General features: G+C 53.1%; 1 protein-coding gene across 1 annotated transcript in view; it reads right to left on the bottom strand.

The window, feature by feature from the left end:
- Positions 1-17,035, bottom strand: part of ACVR2B (activin A receptor type 2B) — a 31,889-nt gene extending 14,854 nt beyond the window's left edge. Inside the window, exon 1 of the mRNA XM_038755709.1 lies at positions 16,863-17,035. Coding sequence (XP_038611637.1) covers positions 16,863-16,914 — 52 coding nt within the window. The 5' untranslated portion in view covers positions 16,915-17,035. The remainder of the gene's footprint in view (positions 1-16,862) is intronic.
- Positions 17,036-22,081: the final 5,046 nt, after the last annotated feature.

Below are 22,081 nucleotides of genomic sequence, written 5' to 3'. Positions count from 1 at the left end.
CGGGCCCGTGCTCTATCCACTATGCCACGCTGCTTTGTGATGGAGCTGGGACTCGGCCATCATCAGCTTCCTCCCTTGTCTGGCTATCAGACTCCTTCACTAGGTCAGCAAAAGGCACTTATTCTACAGGCTGACCCCTGACCCCCCACAACTTCTGACCAACATGACCCGTCCCAACATGTGCCCCAGTCCAAGCCCCTCTCGGCAGGCAGCCCCAACTGGGCTGGGCCATCCCCACTGACTGACTGGCCCCCGGAGCAGCAGCTTCACCAACTCTCCTGCCACGACATCTCCAGGAGGCCTCTCAGGAAAGCTGGGTATCTTGGGAAAGCCACGCCATCCTACGGCTCAGTTAGCCACCCCGCCCATAAGGCTCGCCATCCACACCCACCACCACCATCACCCCCACCACCACCACTGGAGTCCTGGGAGTCACCCAGGAGCTACCGATGCCCTCTGCTTCCTGCAATGAGGGCAGGGAATAACCTGTCCAGGAGATCCAGTCCCCTGCCTCTGAGGGAACCACAAGCACTGATGGTCAGAGGTGGCACCAGTCATCGGTCAGGCGCTAAGAACAGTATCCCGTGCATGGCAGACATCCAGTACAGAGTCCCAAACCCATTACAGCACAGCAATTCAGCTAAAGTACGCCATGGAAATCTACTCTGCCCACAGCAGGTACCCAGTATATTTCTGTAGTAAAAACAATAACTGTAGTATTTGTTAAGCTTACTACGGTTTTTTCTTCTGTTTTGTTTTTAATGGTATTTGCTAAGGGTTTACTATGTGCTAGGCACTGTTCTAAGCGCTGGAGTAGATACAAGATAATCAGGTTTAACATAGTCCCTGTCCCAGGTCCCTTGACTCCCAGGCCCAGGCTCTTTCCACTATTACTACTACTACTAATAATAATGGCATTTATTAAGCGCTTACTATGTGCAAAGCACTGTTCTAAGCACTGGGGAGTTTACAAAGCGATCAGGTTGTCCCACATGGGGCTCACAGTCTTCATCCCCATTTTACTGAGGAGGGAACTTAGGCACAGAGAAGTGAAGTGACTTGCCCAAAGTCACACAGCTGACAAGTGGAGGAGCCGGGATTTGAACCGATGACCTCTGACTCCAAAGCCCGGGCTCTTTCCACTGAGCCATGCTGCTTCACTAGGCCACACTGCTTCTCCCTAAACTAGCCATTTGGCAGATAGCCTGTGGCCATATGCCCATTCACCAGCCTGTGACCATCGGCCCGCTCGCCAGCCTGTGGGCATCCGCCAGCTCACCAGCCTACGGGCATCTGCCCACTCGCTGAGCACCATTTTTAGGGCCGGAGGAGTGAAGGGGAGAGTTGTCTGGGCGGGAAAACTACGGGGAGGTTGGGGGGAAACCAAGTGAGAAGGTGGGACAGGCCAGGTCCCAGTAGGAGGGTGGGCCAGGACCCCCTCCCTTCTGGAATCGACCCCGTTGCACACCACCTGGACCGTGATGGCCTCACTGCCCATCACCACAGCAACTGCATGGCCAATCACAGTCTCCCCTCCCAGCTGCCCTGTCCACTGGGAATTCAATCCCAGGCCAGACCTCTCCCCAGTTGGTTCTTAAGTAACCCTTGGGGGTCAAGGAAGGGAGAGGGGAGGTGTGGAGTGGGAGAGGGGGTGGAGGTGGAGAATTCTAGCTAAGAGGATTACAATACAAATAGCTCACTGACTTTAAAGCTGCATAACCGTGAAGAAACCAGGGGCAGGGCTCCCACCGGGCCTCCCCCGGCCCCTCTCACCTCACCGGTCCTCCCACCCAACTTCCCCTGGCCCATCCCCCCTGCGCTGCTGCCTCCCAGCTTCACTGCTGGGATAGTTAGCTGTCCCTGAACACAGCCCTGTCTGGGCTCCTTAGAAGGCCCGTTTGGCACATTCCTGTAATGATAATAATAAAAATAGTGATATTTGTTAAGTGCTTACTATGTGCCAGACACTGTACTAAGCGCTGGGTTGGATACGAGCAAATTGGGTTGGACACGGTTCCTGTCCCTTGTGGGGCTCACAGTCTTAATCCCCATTGTACATATGGGGTAACTGAGGCACAGAGAAGTGAAATAATTTGCCCCAGGTCACACTGCAGACACTTAGTGGAGCAGGGTATGACCTTATGACCCCCAGGTCTGTGCTCTAACTGCTATGCCATGCTGCTTCTCTTCATGCTGTATCTGTGAGTCTCCTAGTCTACTGCTCGTGGGCTCTGTTGCCTGAAACCACAGCACGGTCAAGGTAAGCTTCACCGTCAGCATCAGTGCTGAAACTTGGCCACGGTGCTTGCGGCCCAAGTAGATGTGAGTTAGCCAATTTGGCTTATATTGAAACTGGAGCCTGCAGCTTGCTCTGAGAACTGTTAGTTTTAGCTGGCCCCAAATGGAACAAGGAATCTGAGCCCAGGAAGCCATTTTGCCTGCAAGCTCAGTCCATCCACCTGCAGACAATCAGTAGAGTTTATTGTGCACTTACTGTGTGCAAAGCGCTTGGGAGACTACACTGCCAAGAGAAGTCACAACTCCTGCTCTCAAAGAAGGTACTGTGTAGTAGGGCTTACAGTCTTGGTCATCCTCATCTGCACAGCCCATAGGACTACCAGTCTGATGGAGAGAGAGGACATATGTACACATTCTCTCTCTCTCTCTCTCTCTCTCTCTCTCTCTCTCTCTCTCACACACACACACACACACACACACACACAATGCTTCTAGACTGTGAGCCCATTGTTGGGTAGGGGCCGTCTCTATATGTTGCCAACTTATACTTCCCAGGTGTTTAGTACCGAGCTCTGCACACAGTAAGCGCTCAATAAATACGATTGAATGAAAATGAATGAATGAATGCTGGCAGGAGGGATGGATGAAGAGGAAGAGGCAAATTATCAACTCCCAAACTCTACAAACACTTTTCCAGGTTGGGGTGGGAGCCAGTGTAGGGAGAGGAGTTTGGGGTGGGCACCTTCACCTTTGTGTCTTCACGGCCCCAGTTTTCCAGATACCCTACGGCGCCCAGACCCTCTCTGGTTGCTGCCACCAAATCCTGTGCAGTTCTATCTCCACAGCATTTCCAGAATCTGCCCTCCCACTTTATCTAAATTACTACTGCACTGGTCCAGGCACTTGCCATATCCCATCTCAATTAGCGCATCAGTCTCCTCGCTGACTTTCAGCTTCTCCCCTCTCTGGGCCCTACTTCACTCTAATGCAGAGGTTCATTTTTCAAAAAGCATTCCGTGCATGAGTCTCCACTGCTCGGAAACTCCCAATGGTTGCCCATCCACATCTGCATCCAACAGAAACTCCTGACCACAGACTTTAAGACACTCAGTCAGCTCTCCCCAACATACCTAACCTTGCTCCCCTCCCTTTGCAACCCAACCCATACCCTCCCCTCCTTCAACATCAACCTCCTGACTGTACCTCGGTTTCCGCTCTCTCACGGTTGAATCCTCGGCTCACATCTTCCCACCTGCCTATAATTCCTTTCCCCTCCATATCTGACTGTCCATCATTCTGCCCATCTTCAAAGTCCTAATAAAATTCTATCTCTTCCAGGAAGCCTCTCCTGACTAACCTTTCATATCCCCATCCTACTCTTCTGTACTTGCATCCATACCCATTGAGAACTTTGCTACTCACTGTACCTTCACCAACACAACACTTAAGTGCACGTTCATTAATGCAATCATATTTATTGAGTGTTCACTGTGAGCAGAGCACTGTATTAAGCACTTGAGAGAGCACAACATAAAAATGAACAGACACATTCCCTGCCCAAAACTAGCTTACAGTCTAGAGAGGGAGAAAGTACGTATCCTTAGACTTTGCTGCTTTCTCTACCTGACATTTATATTAATATCTGTCTTCCTCACTAGACTATAAGCTATAGTCTAGACTATAAGGGCAGGATCACATCTACCATGTCTACTAACTCTACTCTCCCAAGCCCTTAGTACAGGGCTTTGCATTCATTCATTCATACATTCAACTGTATTTATTTAGTGCTTACTGAGTGCAGAGCACTGTACTAAGCACTTGGGAAGTACAAGTCGACAACATATAGAGACGGTCCCTACCCAACAACGGGCTCACAGTCTAGAAACAAAACATGTAGACAGGTGTCAAAATCGTCAGAACAAATAGAATTATAGCCATATGCACATCAGTAACAAAATAAATAGAATAGTAAATATGTACAAATAAAATAGAGTAATAAATCTACTCTAGTTGTGCACTCTTATTGAGTGCACACAGTAAGCACTCAGTAAATACCATTGATTGACTGACTGACTGGGTACATGATGCCACAAAGAGGCTGCCGGTGAGGGTCCCCAGAGCACCAGTGTTCCCCAGATTCATCCATTCATTCAATAGTATTTATTGAGTGTTTACTCTATGCACAGCACTGTACTAAGCACTTGGAAAGTACAATACAGCAATAGAGACAATCCCTGCCCACAATGGGCTCACAGTCTAATTCTCCCTATCTGTGCTCCTAAGCAGCAAGATGATAATAATAGTAATTGTGGTATTTGTTAGGTGCTAACTATGTGCCAGGCACTGTACTAGGAGAAGCAGCATGGAGTAGTGATGCTGCTTTGTAAGGGTGGGGTGGTGGTGGTGGTGGTGGGCAGGTGGGAATTGTGTCCCTCAGGGGTGGGAGGGCAGCAGGGTGGGGAGGGAGGGATACCTTCCTGAGCCCCATTCAGAAATGAAGAAACATGATCGGAAGACACCAGGTCCATTTTCACGTCTGTCCACGTACGTTTTCTCTGAAACGCCTTCCTCCTGTTCCTCCCCCTCCTCCACTAAAGGAATCTACCCACTGACTCCCAGCCAGCTGGGTGCCTGTGGGGATTCCCCTCCCCACTGCTGGCTTTCCCTCCCCGTCCGGGCACGCCCACATAGACAAACACACACACACACACACACACACACACACACACACACACACACACACACACACACACACACACACACACACACACACACACACACACACACACACACACACAAAACCAGAGACATGAGGACGTGCTATTTATAGCTGCTGGAGAGAAACCAACCACAAGTCAGCCACACGAATTTAGCCTAACAGTTACCGGATGGATCTTTGGCCTCAGCTAGCGGGCACCACACATCCCATCACACACAGACACTGCCACAGCCTGACACAGAGACAACCAGCACACAATGTCACACACACAGACACCATAACTGGACACGCAGAGGTGGATGGTGCACTGCACTCACGGACACCATCACAGGATACAGAGACAACACACACTGTCACACATATACAGAAAGTCACAGGGTAGACAGTCACAGGACACACAGAGATGGCCACTGTCACACACACAACCACCACCACGACACACACAGATGGCCACTGTCACACTCACAGACACTGTCATAGGGCACGCAGAGACAGTCAGTGTACACTGTCAGGCACAGATACTATTACAGGGCACACAGACATGGCCAGTGCACTGATACACATATGGACACCATCACAGGATACACAGAGCCAGCACATACTGTCACACAAACAGAGACAGTCACAAGATACAGTCACAGGACACACAGAGACAGTCAGCACACACTGTCACCCACAGACACAGCCAGAGGACACACCCACACACACATTACACACTATCATTAGCTCACATATTTTCAGAGGCACATACAGCCCCAGACACACACACAGACAGTCAGTGCACACAGTCACAGGCACACACACGCTTATGAACTGTTACAACAAGAAGTGTGGCCTAGTGAATAGAGCACAGGCCTGGGAGTCAGAAGGACCTGGGTTATAGTCCCAGCTCCTCCACTAGTCTGCTGTGTGACCTTGGGCAAATCACTTCACTTCTCTGTGCCTCAGTTTCCTCATCTATAAAATGGGGATTAAGAATGGGAGCCCTATGTGAGACAGGGACTGTGTCCACCCCTATTACCCTGTACCTACCCCAGTGTTCAGTACAGTGCCTGCCACATTCATTCATTCACTTTCATTCAATCATATTTATTGGGCGCTTACTGTGAGCAGAGCACTGTACTATGCACTTGGGAAGTACAAGTCGGCAACATATAGAGACGGTCCCTACCCAACAACGGGCTCTAGAAGGGGGAGACAGACCACAAAACAAAACAGAGTGTTTAACAAATACCAATTAAAATAAAACAAATAACACACAAAATGTCCCACTGTCACAGGCACACAATCAGTCCCAGGGACAGTGCATGCACACTATTTCACACACACATACACCGTCTCACATACACGCTTTATTCAATAATCCTGTTCCCCGACTTGAAGGCTAAGAACTCTTTCCCCACTCACACCAAAGAGGGGAAGGTGATCTCTGCCACAAAGAGCTGACACACCAAAGAAGCAGCGAGTGCTAATGGAAAGGGATCAGACCTGGGACTCAGGGGACCCAGATTCTAATAATGGCTCCACCACTTGTCTGCTGTGGGGTTGTGGGCAAGTTACTTAACAATAATAAGGAAGAATAATTGTGGTATTTGTTAAGCATCTACTAAGCACTGGGGGCACAGTCCCTGTCCCATATGGGGCTCACGGTCTAGATAGAAGAGAGTAAGATTTAATCCCCATTTTTCAAACGAGCAAACTGAGGCATAGAGAAGTTGGTGTAGTGGATAGAGCATGGGCCTGAGAGCAGAAAGTCATGGGTTCTAATCCCGGATCTGCCACTTGTTTGCTGTGTGGCCCTGGGCAAATCACTTGGCTTCTCTTTACCTCAGTTACCTCATCTGTAAAATGGGAACTAAGACTGTGAGCCCTATGCGGGACTGTGTCCGACCCACTTTGCTTGTATCCACCCCATGCTTAGTATAGTACACATAGTAAGCACTTAGCAAATACCATAATAATAATAATTACTACTATTATAATTATTATTATTAAGTGATTTGTCCAATGTCACACACGGGCAATTGGTGGAGCTGGGATTAGAACGCAGGTCTGCAGACTCCCAGACCAGTGCTTTTTGCACTAAATGACTTCCCTGTGCCTCATTTTCCTCAACATATCCCAAACTGACCTCTTCATCTTCTTCTCCACCTAAATCTTTCATCATTGTAGATACCATCATTACCTAACATTACCTTTGAGCCCTCTCTTTCAACCTACGTATCCCGTCACTCCCTAGATCCAGTCGGTGAGTTCTCCACATTTCCAGGATCTGCCCTTCCCTCTGCATCCAAACTGCTGCCACACTGGTCTAGGCACCAATCACATCCACAATCAGTCAATCCTATTTATTGAGCAGAGCACTGTTCTAAGCTTTTGGGAGAGTACAAGAAAATTAGCAGACATATTCCCTGCCTATAATGAGCTTACACTCCACAGTCACTAATGCTTCAGCCTCCTGGCTGCCCTCTTTGCCTCCTACAACCTCTTCCTTCTTCAGTCCATACTTCATATTCAAATCCTCCCCTGGGGCAGCATCCAAGAGGGAAGAACAGGAAAAATGTGTGAACAGCAGAAAAAGTGTGGAGGAAGCAGGGGGAGGAGAAGGGAGGGGACAAAGGGAGAAAGGAAGGGAATGGAGAGATCTGAGCCCTGTTCTCCATTCTCCGGACTCCCACCCAGCTCCCAGTGCTCCCCATGGCAAAGACTCCAAAGTCACCATCCTCAGGTACTGCTGCTGCCCAGCTCCATTTTCATGAACACTTTTATTATGGGGGGGGGGGGGAGGGGCAGCTGGTGCACACATTCGTGTGCACGTGTGTGTTAGTGTGTGTTTGTGTGTGTGTGTGCGTGCTAGCATGGCGTGTGTGTCTGTGCAGAAATATTTCTCTGTGTGTGCGCCTATGCCCCCAGCCCTCAAGCAGCTCACAGTCTAGTCAGGGAGACAGCTGGTAACAACAGGGAAGCAGTGTGGCTCAGTGGAAAAAGCCCAGGCTTGGAAGTCAGAGGTCATGGGTTCTAATCCCGGTTCTGTCACTTGTCAGCTGTGTGACTTTGGGCAAGTCACTTAACTTCTCTGTGCCCCACGTGGTGGAACAACCTGATTACCTTGTATCTCCCCCAGTGCTTAGAACAGTGCTCAGTACATAGTTAAGTGCTTTACAAATGCCATCATCATTGTCATCATCATCATCAATTACAGGTAGGGGAAGCAACTAGAGAATATAAGGCTATGTATATCACTTCTGCGGGGGTGGGTGGGCACCAAAGTGCTTTGAAGGAACGGACTCAAATGCATAGGTGAGGCAGTAGGATAGGTGAGGAAATGACAGATCATTCTTACTGGAGAAGATATGATTTTCATATAGAGCTATGAAGATGGGGGCAGCAGTGGTCGTCAGTCTGTCCCAGGCACCTCCTGCGGGCCGGGTGCTGTCCCGGGAACCGGTCACCCATGAGGGGACACAGCCTAGGCCCATTCTGCGAGTCGGAGCACCTAGGCTCTGCCCCCTGCCTGCTGTGTGACCTTGGGCATGACCTCCGGGACGGCGGCAGTGGCCGAGTCTGGCCGACAGCGTGGGTGGGAGGTGGCCCGCGGGGACCCTGTCCCCCCTGGACAGAAGAGAAGGATCCTCAGTCAGGATCAGGGGTTGGGGCAAAATGACCTGAGAGGTCAGCTCTGCTTTTTGTCTCTCTGCCTTAGTTGGGGACCAGTCCCGAAGGTGATTCCCATCGGGCTTTCCGGGGAGAATAGTGGGAAGTCCTATCCCTGTGGCAGCCCACCCATCTGCCCCGGCCAGCCTCGCCAGGAAGGAAGCCCCCTCCCTGCCCTCCCCAATCACCACCACCTTCCTGCCATCTCCCCTCTTCCATGAGCTGAAAGGAAAGTCCACCTGCTCTTGCCCATAATTCCTCTCCCATTGGCCAGTCAGAAAATCACATTCAACTTTCCTTGACTGCCCCAAGGCTGGAAGAGATCAAAGGAAAAGAAACTTTTCCCAGGGAAGAGATTCTGCCTCTGATTTCCCTTCCTCAGTGGTAACCAACAAGTAGCTCCGAAAATGCCACCAAACCAACAGTGACTGTGACCCTCACCCCCATCATCCCCATCACCCTCACAAATACCTTTGAATCAACTGTACCTGACCCTCATACCCATCACCCCATAAATTACACCCAACCACAAGCGGCCCCAACCCTCACCTCTGTCACCCCCGCAAATACCGTTAAGCCAACCTTAACTCCTGATCCTCACACTCCTTGCACCCTACAGATTAACTGTAGACCTACAGTGACCCTGACCCTTAACACACATTAAACCAACTGCAACTCCCAACTCTCACACCTAACACCTCCCCAAATACTGTCAAACCAACCGCAACCCTTGATCCTCACACCTGTCACATCCCACAAACTGTAAGTTCAAGGGCAGCAATAGTGTCTGTCAACACAATTGCAATGTTCTTTCCCAAATGCTTAGTACAGTGTTCTGCAGATGGTGAGCACTCCATAATAATATTTTTAATTTGCTTACATATTCGTTTTTAATGGTCTTTATTAAGCACTTACTATGTGCTCGACAATTCTAAACACTAGGGGAAATAAAATAATGGGATTGAACACAGCCCCTGTGCCACATACTGTTCATAATCGCAATCCCCATTTTACAGATAAGGTAACTGAGACACAGAGAAATGAAGCGTTTTGCCCAAGGTCACACAACAGACAAGTGATGGAGCTGGGATCAGAACCCAGACCTTGATGAGAAGCAGTGTGGCCTAGTGGTTGGAGCATGGTCCCGGCAGTCGGGAGGCTTGGGTTCTAATCGTGGCTCCGCCACTTGTCTGCTGTGTGACCCTGGGCAAGTCATTTCACTCAGTCTCAGTTACCTCATCTGTAAGATGGGGATTAAGACGATAAGCCGCATGAGGGACGAGGATTGTGTCTAATCTGACTAACTTGTATCTACCCCAGCGCTTAGAACTGTGCTTGACACATAGTAATCGCTAACAAATACAACCATTATTATTATCATTAGATCCTCTGACTCCTAGTCCCATGCTTTATCCACTAGGCCAAGCTGCTTCTCTTCTTTACTGAGTGCTTACCGAGTGCAGAGCACTGTACTGGCTACCAATCAACCTACGCATCAAGCAAAAACTCCTCACTCTTGGCTTCAAGGCTCTCCATCACCTCGCCCCCTCCTACCTCACCTCCCTTCTCACCTTCTACAGCCCAGTCCACACCCTCTACTCCTCTGCCACTAACCTCCTCACTGTGCCTCATTCTCGCCTGTCCCACCATCAACTCCCGGCCCACGTCCTCCCCCTGGCCTGGAATGCCCTCGCTCTGCACATCCGCCAAGCTAGCTCTCTTCCTCCCTTCAAAGCCCTACTGAGAGCTCACCTCCTCCAGAAGGCCTTCCCCGACTGAGCCCCCTTTTTCCTCTCCCCCTCCCCATCCCCGCGCCCTACCTCCTTCCCCACACAGCACCTGTATATATGTTTGTACAGACTTATTACTCTATTTATTTTACTTGTACATATTTACTATTCTATTTATTTTGTCAATGATGTCCATCTAGCTTTACTTCTATTTATTCTGATGACTTGACACCTGTCCACATGTTTTGTTCTGTTGTCTGTCTCCCCATTCTAGACTGTGAGCCCATTGTTGGGTAGGGACCGTCTCTATATGTTGCCGACTTGTACTTCCCAAGCCCTTAGTACAGTGCTCTGCACACAGTAAGCACTCAATAAATACGATTGAATGAATGAATGTACTAAGTGCTTGGGAAAGTACTAGACACGAGAATTCCATTGAATCCACAGCACCCTCTGACCCTCACACCAGTCACACTCTAGCTGTGTAATCAATCATATTTATTGAGTGCTTACTGTGTTCAGAGTACTGTACTAATTGTTTGGGAGAGTACAGTATAACAGAGTTAGTGGACAGGTTCCCTGCCCATGATGATCTTAAAGTCTAGAAGGCAAGCTTACAGACTAGAAGATGAGTTTCCAGTCTAGAAGTCCAATTCCTAATGCCGACCGGACCCCCAAGCTGGGGCTTTACCTTGGGGAAAACACGGCAGACCAGAATGCTCGATCACCAGCCTGAGGGAACCCCCATGAAACACCTCTTCCGCTATGACAGCCACAGCACAGGAGGGCCTGCATTTAGATGGTGAAATGACCAGCTGTTATAGACCCAACAATCCACCCAAAACAGTCTTACAACACAACCCTCATACAGATGGCACAACACACACACAAAGAACATATTACACCCACAACACCTGCCACCACCATCCAGGGCCCACTCTGCTAAGGCCACGATGTGGAGTCTGGATGGTCCGGGCAGAGGTAGGGGCCTTGGGACTACAGATGCTGCTCTCTCTCCCCTCTGCAGCTTCAGGGGACTCCGATCCTGCTGCCCCCTCGGGACCTAGTCCTAGCTTCAGCTGGGCACTGAACACCCTAGAATCCTAATCTCCTCCCCAACCTGCCCTGCCTAGCATGAATAATAATAATAATAATTTGTAGTATTTGTTAAGCATTCACTATGTGCCAAGCACTGTACTATACTCCAGGATGGATATGAGCAAGTCAGGTTGGACGCAAACCCTGTCCCACATGGGGCTCACAGTCTCAATCCCTGTTTTACTGATGAGGTAATTGAGGCACAGTTAAGTGACTTGTCCAAGGTCACACAGAAGACAAGTAGTGGAGCTGGATTACGACCCAGGTCCTTCTGACTTCCAGAGCCGGGCTCTATTCACTGGGCCACGCTGCTTCTCTGCACTAAGGGAAGCTGGGCTGTACTAAGTGCTTGGGAGAGTGCAACAGAACAAAGTTGGTGGACATGTTCCCTACCCATAAAGACCTCACAGTCTAGACGGGGGTGGTGACATGGTGGACGGTGAGGTAAAAGCAGAACCCAGCTCTGACCCTGCCCTGCCCAGTCTGTACCCAGCCCTAAACCTGCCCAGCAGAGCCCTTCTCTACCCAGCCTGGACCCAACCCTCAGCCTGCCCTGCCCTGCCTGGACCTAGTCCTACCCTGCCCAGCTAAGCCCTACCCTGCAAGTAGGAAATCAATGAGGGCAGATAGGAGGGGGCAAGTTGAATGACTGCATTAATGCAGATGGAGAGAAGTTTCTGTTTGATGCTGAGGTGGATGGACAACCACTGGAAGTTCTCCAGGAGTGGGGAAATGAGGACGAAATTTTTTTTTTAGAAAAATGATCAGGGTGTGGACTGGAATGGGGAGAGACAGAAGGCAGGAAGGTCAGCAAGGTGTGACAGGATAAGTGCTTAGATTAACATGGTAGCAGTTTGGATGGAGAGGTAAGGGCAGATTTTAGCAATATTTTGAAAGTAGAAATGACAGAATTTGGTGACATTTAATATGTGGGTTGAACTAGAGAGATGAGTGGAGGAGAACGTCAAGGTTACAGGCTTGTGAGACAGGGAGGACAGCGGTACTGTCTACATTAATGGGAAAGCCACGGGGCCACGGTTTGGGTGGGAAGATGAGGAGGTGTGTTTTGGACATGTTTAAGTTTGAGGTGTCAGTGGGACATCCAAGTAGAGATGTCCTGAAGGCATGAGGAAATGCAAGCCTGCAGAGGAGGGCTGGAGATGTAGATCTGGGAATCCATGGGAGCAAATGAGTTCTCCAAGGGAGTGGGTGTAGATGGAGAATAGAAAGGGACCCCAAATTGAGCCTCATTTCCCCTACTTCCTCTCCCTTCTGCCACCTCTATGCACTTGGATCTGTACCCTTTAAACACTTGATTCACCCCACCTTCACCCCACAGCACTTACAAACATATCCTTAATTTATTTTAACACCTGTCTCCCCGTCTACACTGTAAGCTCATTGTGGGCAGGGAACGTGGTTACCAACTCTGTTGTATCATCCTCTCCCAAGTGCTTAGTACTAGGCTCTTCACACAGTAAGTGCTCTGGTATAAGTAATACCACTGATTGATTAAGGTGAAGCAATGAGAAGGGGAGGGAAGGGAAGGATGGGAAAGTGAGAGGAAAGGATAGGGGAATGGGGAGCTGAAGAAGGGTCTTCTGGGAGTCATTCCCTTAGAGAAAGCATTGTTGACCTTCCAACGTACAGGTGTCCAGAGCCCCCCGCCCCATGGCTTACCCCAGCTTCCCTGGCTGAGCAGAGCCCTGTGATGGGGCGCAGAGATCCTGGGCCTGGACTGATAAAGCTGCTCCTTGTCAGTTTGAGGCCAAAAGCTCTGAAAACTGAGCCTCAAACCCCTCTCCAACAGCCCCCCACTTCACCCAGGTTGAGGCTGGGGTCAGACTGGAAGGCAATGGTGTGATGCCTTACCTGACCAAGCACAGTCTCAAACCAGATCTGTGCACTCACACAATACACACTTGAAAGCATGAAAATGCTTTCAAGTACCCACATGCAGGAATACTCACAGACACATAATATACAACCTCACACACTGAAATACCCATACACAGACCCCACATTCAGAAATATCCACATAAAGGAAACACACACCCCACACACTGGGATACCCACACTCAGAAATACCCACATACAGGTAACTCACGCCCCCGCCACCATGATACCCACCCTCAGAAATACCTATGTAAAGATACCATACACCCCCACACCTCCCTACAGAAATGCCCTCATGCAAATAACAGACCCAGAAATTCCCACATATAGATTACACACATGCACCCTCGCACAGAACTACCCACATACAGACAACATCCCCTTCATAATTGTCCACATATGGATAACACAACCTCTCGCACAGAAATACCCTCCCACAGGTAATACACACCAACCCAGAAATACTCACATGCAGATCTCCCCACCCAGAAATACCCAAATTCAGATCACTCACTCTCACACACTCTCTCTCTCTCTCTCTCTCTCCCCCTCTCCCTCCCTCCCTCTCTCTCTCCCCCTCCCTCTCTCTCTCTCTCTCTCTCTCTCTCTCTCTCTCTCTTTCTCTCTCTCCAGATAACATGAACTCTACACATAGGAACAACCCACCCCACCCCCCTGACCTCCAGTTTTTCCAGCAAGCAGCAACTCCTCCAAGCAGGTCAAGTCAGGAAGCCAAGGGGCACAAAGATCATATTCCTTCCCCGAGAATGGGAGGAAACAGCCAGTGGGCACTCAGAGCCTTAGTTGTGCTCCGGCCCCCAAACTTCCTCTGCTCCTGCCTCTGGCTGTGCTCCTGCCCCTTGCTCTGCCCCCGTCACCTCCTCTATGTGCCCATGGCCCTGACCAGCTTCCCTGTCCCAGCAGAACCCAGGGGGGCCTCCCTCCCAGGGATCAGCCCATTAAGCCACTTCTTAACAAGTTGCAGATTTTGGTCACTGCCTGGGGCACACCCTTACACATAAAGACACATAAACGCGCATATAGACAGACTCCCACATACACACACGAACACACATGAGCAAATGTATATCCCAGCAAGCATCCCCCCCCCCATAAATACACACAAATGCTTTTAAGAGGGATACCCCCAAACAAACATACATACCATATGTTCACTCCTTCAGTTCCCTCTGAGGCCACGGCTCCAATTAAACAACCAATCGGTCAAAAATCGATCAGCGGGTCGGTGTTGCCTCTCTGGGGGCCTACCATGAGACCCCTTCTCCCCGGCTTCCCCAGTCCCCAGGGTTAACGGACTCCATCCCCGACCCCACTCCCCCAACTGTGCAAACAGGGGAGGGGGTCACCCGTCAGCTACTGAGGCAACAATCAAATCTAAGCCATCGGGAGAGAACCCCGCCCCCAAAACAACCAGACCGAAAGAGACCTCCTTGAGAGACCCCGGCCCCAAACTACAACAAGACCGAATCTATTGAGACAGTCTCCCAAAGCAACCAGATGGAGTCCATCGCCGGAGCCCCGCCCCAAAACAACCGGACCGAATCCACCGGGAGAGAACCCCGCCCCCCAAACAACCAGACCGAGGGAGACCTCCGCGAGAGACCCCCCGCACCAAAACTACAACCAGACTGAATCTATCGGAACAAATTCCCGCCCCCACAACAACGAAATCTAGTCCATCGCGGGAGCCCCGTCCCCAAAGCAACCAGACCGAATCCATCATGAGAAACCTCCCCAAAACAACAACCAGACCGAATCCATCGGTGCAGACCACCGCCTCTAACCTAACAACCAGACTGAATGTATCGCGAAACCCAGTCTATCAAGGCATACCTCCCCCCCCCCCCCGACACACACCTCCAAATAACAACCAGACCGATGGTATCGGGACAGATCCACTGGGCAGAATTCCCAAAACAATCAGAGGAAGTCCATCGGAACAGACTCCCCCAACAACAACCACCAGACTAAGCCTATCGCGAGACCCCGCCCCTAAAACAAACAGCGAATCTATCGGGACATCGCCCCCGCCAAACTAAAACCAGTCCTAATATATCGGGACAGGTTCCCCCAAACAACCAGACTGAGTCCCTAAATCCAAGGGGGCAGCCCCCCCCCCCCCCGAACAACAACCAGACAAGTCCAGAGTGTGACTTAGGACGGGATAGGGACTGTGTCCGGCCTAATTAATTTGTACCTACCCCAGCGCTTAGAACAGTTTGTTACGTTGTAAGCAATAAAAAGATGCCATAAAAAAATCAGACGGAATCCAACGTCACAGACCCTCCCAAAAAACAACCAGACGGAATCCATCGGGACAAACCCCCACCCTCTAAACAACAACCTGACCGAGCCCATCGGGACAACCCCCCACCCCTAAACTCGAGTCTCATACGACAGACCCGCCCCCCTCCAAATCGAGTCTATCGCGAGAATCCCCGCTCCCAAAACAACCGGACCGAACCCCTCGGGAGAGACCCCACCCCACCCCCCGCCCCCCAGGCTGACTCCATGGGGACAGACCCCTCCAACGAACAAAAACCACAAGGGACCCTCCCCCAACCCCCCCACCCAAGAATCCCACCAACAACTCGTAGCCCCAACCGGCCTCGGGAAGGGGAGAAAAGAACGAGCCGCCTACGGACTTAATTCATTTCTTCTTATTTTACAACTTTCTATTATCTCACCCGCCACAAATCGCTCCTATGACTCACACCACCGGAACGGAGGAGCGCTCGGGGTCTAAACGTTTCATTAAGAAATGCCTGGAGCTGCTTCCTCGGGAACTCCGGGACGGGTATTTAAATGGAGAGAGTGTGTGTGTTTGCGTGTGTGTATGTGTATGGGGGGCGTGGGGGGGGGAATAAAACGGGAACAGCCCAGCACGGAATCAAAACCATTTTAATGGAAAGATGGTGCCCGGTAATCTCCCCATCCCCACCCGGCGTCCCGCCCGGAGACGGAGAGAGAGAGAGAGAGAGAGAGAGAGAGAGAGAGAGAGAGAGAGAGAGAGACCGCCGTCGGATGGGGGCAGAGAGATGCCCGGAGGTCCCGGCCCGATGCTCACGACCCCCGCCCCCGCCCCCCGACCGCGCCGCAGCTGTCAGCAGCCCGGGGGGGGGGGGGGGAGGCGGTTCGGAGGACCTGAGCCCGCGGACAGTGGGCAAATGGCACTGTAGCCCCGCCAAGTTGCGCGGCTCCGTTGGTCAATATGACGGCCAGGGCTCGCCCGCTCCGGAGCGCGTGAACTCCCGAGGTCCGCCCCGGTCCCTCCCCCCGCTCTTCTGGTTCCCACCCCCGGTCCTACCCCAGGTCCCAACACCAGAAAACTTTAAAATCTGTAAGGACACCAGGTCGCCTGCCGTGGGAACAGGCCTGAGCTGGAGCTGCTGTCCTTTCCGAAGCTCATTCCAGGACTCTGGGGTCCCCATGAAGACACACACCGCCCCCACACCCAGACACACACACGCGCGCGCCCCACTCCGGGGCGGCCCGAGCCCCCTCACCTGCCCAGAGCGATCCACAGAGGATGGCGAATGTCAGCCACCGGGCGATCATGTTCCCAGCGCTCTCCTCTTCTTCTTCCTCCTCCTCCTTCTCCTCCTCCTCCGTCGCCGCCTCCTCCCCGCGGTCGAAAACAAACACAAGACCTTGCGCGGGCGAGGCGGCGGCGTGGAGGGGCGGGGAGCGGACCCCCGCGTCCCGGCCCAGACCGACAAGTAGCCCGCGCGCGATCCCGACCCCGACCCCGACCCCGACCCCGACCCCGGCAGCGACGCTTAGTTGCAGTCCGTCCCGCGGGAGGCCCGGCCCTCGGGGTCCCGCTCGGCTCCCCCGGCTCCCGGGGCGCCGCGGGGCGCCGCGGGGCGCGGGCGTTGGGAGGAGGGGCCCGATCCCGCCGCCGCCGCTCCCGCTTCCCCCAACCCCCCGCCCGCTCGGGCTGTCGGGCTGCGGGCGCCGGAGAGTTCGGCCGCCCGGGGCGACCGCGGGCCCGGACCCCGACCCCGGGCGGGGGAAGGCGGCCCGGGATGGGACGGGACGGGACGGGGCGGGCCGGGCCGGGCAGGGGGAGCGGGCGGACACCCGGGGAGCGGACCCGAGGGCCGGGGACCCGGGCAGGGGGACCGGACGCCGGGACAGGGTAGGGGGAGGTCGGCGGCCGCTCTCGCCCCGGAGGCGGCGAGGACGAAGAATTCCCAAATCAACTTTGCGGCTCTCAGCCCCGCCGGCTCGGGGGAGGCCGGGGAGCGCGGGGAGACAGGCGGGAGGCGGCGGCGTTGGCGCTGCGGGGAGCCGGGGCGAGGGGCGCGGCGGCGGCGGGGGCACAGGAGGAGGAGGAGGAGGCCGGTGGCCGGCGGCGGCGGAGGAGGAGGCTGGGCTGCGGGGAGGCGGCGGCGGGGTGGAGAGGCGCGGGCGGCGGCGGCGGCGGCGGCGGCGGGGCGCCGGGCAGGAGCATCGCGCGGCGGGGCGGGCGGCGGGGCCGGGCCGCGGGCAGACACACGGGCTCGGGCGCCGGAGTGGCCATGAAAGGAGGGGGGGGGGCGGCGGGGGAGAGGGGCGGGAGGGCGGGAGGGAGGGAGGGAGGGAGGGGAAAATCTGAACCGAGTCCAAAATGGCTCCTGAGACGAGGAGAAGGACTGGAGCCAGCGGGGGAAGCCCGGATGTTTCATACAAAGAGGTTGGTGGGAGGGAGGGAGGGAGCGAGGGAGCGAGGGAGCCAGCGAGCCAGCGAGCGAGCGAGGGAGAGAGAGAGACAGGGAGGGAGGGGGCGGGAGGAGGGACTCGGGGAAGGCGGGAGGTCCCCCGCCTCGGTCGGGGGGAGGGGGCGGCGCGTCACGGCTGGAGAGGGCTGGACCCGGGCACCGAAATAATAACAGTGATAATGACGGTGATGATGATGGTATTTGCTAAGCGCTGTTCTAAATGCTGGGGTAGATACAAGGTGATCGGGTTGTCCCACGTGGGGCTCACGGTCTTTTTTATCCCCATTTTACAGATGAGGTGACTGAGGCACAGAGCAGTTAAGTGATTTGCCCAAAGTCACAAAGCTTTGACTTTGTGAGAACCCACGACCTCTGACTCCCAAGCCCTTGCTCTTTCCACTAAGCCACGCTGCTTTTTAGCGAAATGGGGCCGGGGCGGGCGGGCGAGCGGGGGGCGGGGGGGGGGGGCGAGCGGGCGCGCGGTCCGGGGGTCTCTCTGGGATTTCGCCGGGGAAACCCAGCAACGACGGGGCCCTCCAGGGGGTAGGGGCAGGGACCCGTCAGAAGCGGCTGCCGGGGAGCGGGGCTGGCGGCGGGAGGGGGAAGGATGCTAGTGCTGAGCCGAAGAAGCGGAGCGGGAGAATCCCTCAAGCCTGAACTACCCCTCCGCCCCCCGTCATTCATTCGTTCATTCATTCAATCGCATTTACCGAGCGCTCACTGTGTGCAGAGCACTGTACCGAGCGCCTTGAAAGTACAATTCAGCAACAGAGTTGTAATCCCCGCCCACAACGGGCTCGCAGTCTAGCAGAGGGGAGACAGACATTAAAACAAGTAAACAGGCATCGATATACATAAATGGAATTATAGCTATATACACAAGTGCTGTGGGATGGGGAGGGGGTAGAGCAAAGCAGCGAATAGGCGCGGAGGGGAGGGGGAGCTGAGGAAAAGGGGGGCTTAGTCCGGGAAAGCCTCCTGGAGGAGGTGGGTCTTCAGTAGGGCTTTGAAGGGGGCAAGTGTGACTGGCGGATTTAAGGAGGGAGGATATTCCGGGCCAGAGGTAGGACGTGGGCCAGGAGTCGACGGCCCGAGAATGAGGCACAGTGAGAGGGTTAGCACCAGAGGAGCCGAGTGTGCAGGCTGGGATGGAGAAGGAGACAGTGGAGGTGAGTTAGGAGGGGGCAAGGTGATGGAGAGCTTTGAAGCCATTAGTGAGGAGTTTTTGCTTGATACGGAGGTTGATGGGTAAACACTGGGGATTTTTGAGGAGGGGGGGTGACATGCTCAGAATGTTACTGTAGAAAGATTGTTCGGGCAGCAGAGTGAAGTACAGACTGAAGTGGGTAGAGACAGGAGGTTTGGGAGATCAGAAAGGATGCTGATGCAGTAATCCAGTCGGGATACGATGAGTGATTGTACTAACGTAGTACCGGTTTGGATGGAGGAAAAAGGGCGGTTCTGGCAATGTTGTGAAGGTGAGAAAGGCAGGATGTGGTGACGGATTGGATATATGGGGTGAATGTGAGAGCGGAATCAAGGATGATGCCAAGATTGCGGGCTTGTGAGACGGGAAGGATGGTTGTGCCGTCCACAGTGACTGGAAATTCAGGGAGAGGACAGGGTTTGGGAGGGAATATAGGGAACTCAGTCTTGGACATGTTGAGTTTTAAGTGGTGGGAGAACATCCAGGTGGAGATGTCCTGAAGGCAGGAAGAAATGCGAGCCTGGAGTGAGGGAGAGAGAACAACGGAGGAAATACTCACCGAGTCAGCTCCGGGGATTCTTTCTCCTCCTCTTGTTCCTTTTCTTCTTCCCGTTCCCCTTCCTCCTCCGGTTCATTCATTCATTCAATCGCATTTATTGAGCACTTACTGTGTGCAGAGCACTGTACTAAGCTCTTGGGAAGTACAAGTCGGCAACATATGGAGACGGTCCCTACCCAACAACGGGCTCACAGTCTAGAAGGGGGAGACAGACAACAGAACAATTAGACAGGTGTCAGTACCATCAAAATAAATAAAATTATAGCTACATACACATAATTAATAAAAGAAATAGGGTAATACGTATGTACGAATATACACAAGTGCTGTGCGGAGGGGGAGGGGGAGGGCAGAGGGAGGGAGGGGAGCGATGGGGAGGGGAGCAGGAGGAGAGGAAAAGGGCGGCTCAGTCTGGGAAGGCCCCCTGGAGGAGGTGAGCTCTCAGTAGGGCTTTGAAGGGAGAAAGAGAGCTAGTTTGGCAGATGTGTGGAGGGAGGGCATTCCAGGACAGAGTGACGGATTGGATGTGTGGGGTGAATGAGAGAGCGGAGTCAAGGATGACACCCAGGTTGCGGGCTCGTGAGACGGGAAGGATGGTGGTACCATCTACAGTGACGGGAAAGTCAGGGAGCGGACAAGGGTTTGGGAGGGAAGATAAAGAACTCAGCATTCAATGATGCAGGCTCAAAGTGCCCCAACTTCCCTTCTAGTCACGAATCAATTGGTTTGTGGAGGCAGGGATCGGGTCAGCCCCTCCTCTCCTTCCCCTCCCCCTACCCGAAGCTGGAGGGAGTGGGAGGGGCAGGTGGGAAGGGGGGGGGGGGTCGGCAGCCGACAGGGCAGTTGAGGGGAGGAATGAGTTAAGGGATTCTTCTGTCCCATTTGCCCAGGCTCCTCCTCCTTTTTCTGGCCCAAAGAGGGACGCCCCCCCCGTGGAGTTGTGATTGTCCCAGTCTGGTGGTATAGCCTCTCCTTCCGGCCCGCTGCTTTACTTCCCCAGGTGAGCCCGGGGGGCACAAGCGACGGCGGCGGCGGCAGCTCCTCCGTCCCCAGTTGCCGAGGGTAACCGCTTAAGCCTCTTGCCGTCCCAGAACGCCCCTCAGTCTTTTAAAGCACAACCCATTGTCACGCTTGGAAACTTAAAAAAATACATCCCCAAACTCTTTGACGGCAATTAGCTGACCAGGTTTTCCCTGGATTCTTTTCCCCGATCCTGTTTCGGCTCCAGTCACGCGCTGGGCTTTGTCCGTTACCATGTGTTTTTGAGGTAGATTCCGCTGGAATTGTGCTCTGGCCCGGGATTCCTGCTGAGTCTCGGAGGTGGGAGAGAATAATAATGTTGGCAATTTGGGAGAATCAGGGATGGGGAGGGAAAGGAAGGGGAGAGACTGTTGGATGGTTCTTGCTGGGTCACTGTGGGATATTGGATGGTTCGTGCTGGATCACAGGGGAAGAGAGTCAGGGATGGACAGGGGCAGAGAAGGAGTGTTGGATGGTCCTTGCTGGGCCACTGAGGGAGAGGGGAGAGTCAGGGCCATTGGATGGTCTCCCTAACCGTGAGGGCAGGTGTCCAGGAGGGTGACCAGCACCTGGTTCTCCCCCCAGCATCCCCCAAGTCCTGAACTGGAAAGGCCATGGAGTTGACCCAGGGAGGGGTCGCTGATCTCATGTTTGATGATGATGGCATTTGTTAAGCCAAGCACTGTTCTAAGCGTTGGGGTAGATACAAGGAAATCAGGGGTGTCCCACATGGGGCTCACAGGCTTCATCCCCATTTTACAGATGAAGGAACTGAGACACAGGGAAGTTAAGTGACCTGCCCAAGGTCACACAGCAGGCAAGTGGCGGAGCTGGGATTAGAACCCATGGCCTCTGACTCCCAAGCCCAGGCTCTTTCCACAATACCACGCTGCTTCTCAGAAAGAAAAGCGATATGATTGAATATCATTGAATGAAAAGCTTAGTCAGGAAAGAAGCTTAGTTGGAAGTTGGCTCCAAGGAGTTGAGAGTAGGACCTGTGAGTCTGTTCAGGGACATTCAGGTGCTGTAATTAAAAGCTCCATACAATAGATTTGATTCTAGCATTCTTCTCCACAACCAGCAAATCTCATTACTTATCCCAGAGATCTAAGTCAGCCCTGTGGAGCGATGTAAGAAATGAAGACAGAGTGACTTCCCAGTCATGGGACCCGGCGTTGCTCATGGTTTAATATTTTTACGACTACGTTAGGTTAGGGAGCTGAAGAACAGTACATT

The sequence above is a fragment of the Tachyglossus aculeatus genome, chromosome 13 (assembly GCF_015852505.1).
Source record: "Tachyglossus aculeatus isolate mTacAcu1 chromosome 13, mTacAcu1.pri, whole genome shotgun sequence".
NCBI classification, from domain to species: Eukaryota; Metazoa; Chordata; class Mammalia; order Monotremata; family Tachyglossidae; genus Tachyglossus; species Tachyglossus aculeatus.
This window is presented reverse-complemented; position numbering and strand designations above follow the sequence as displayed.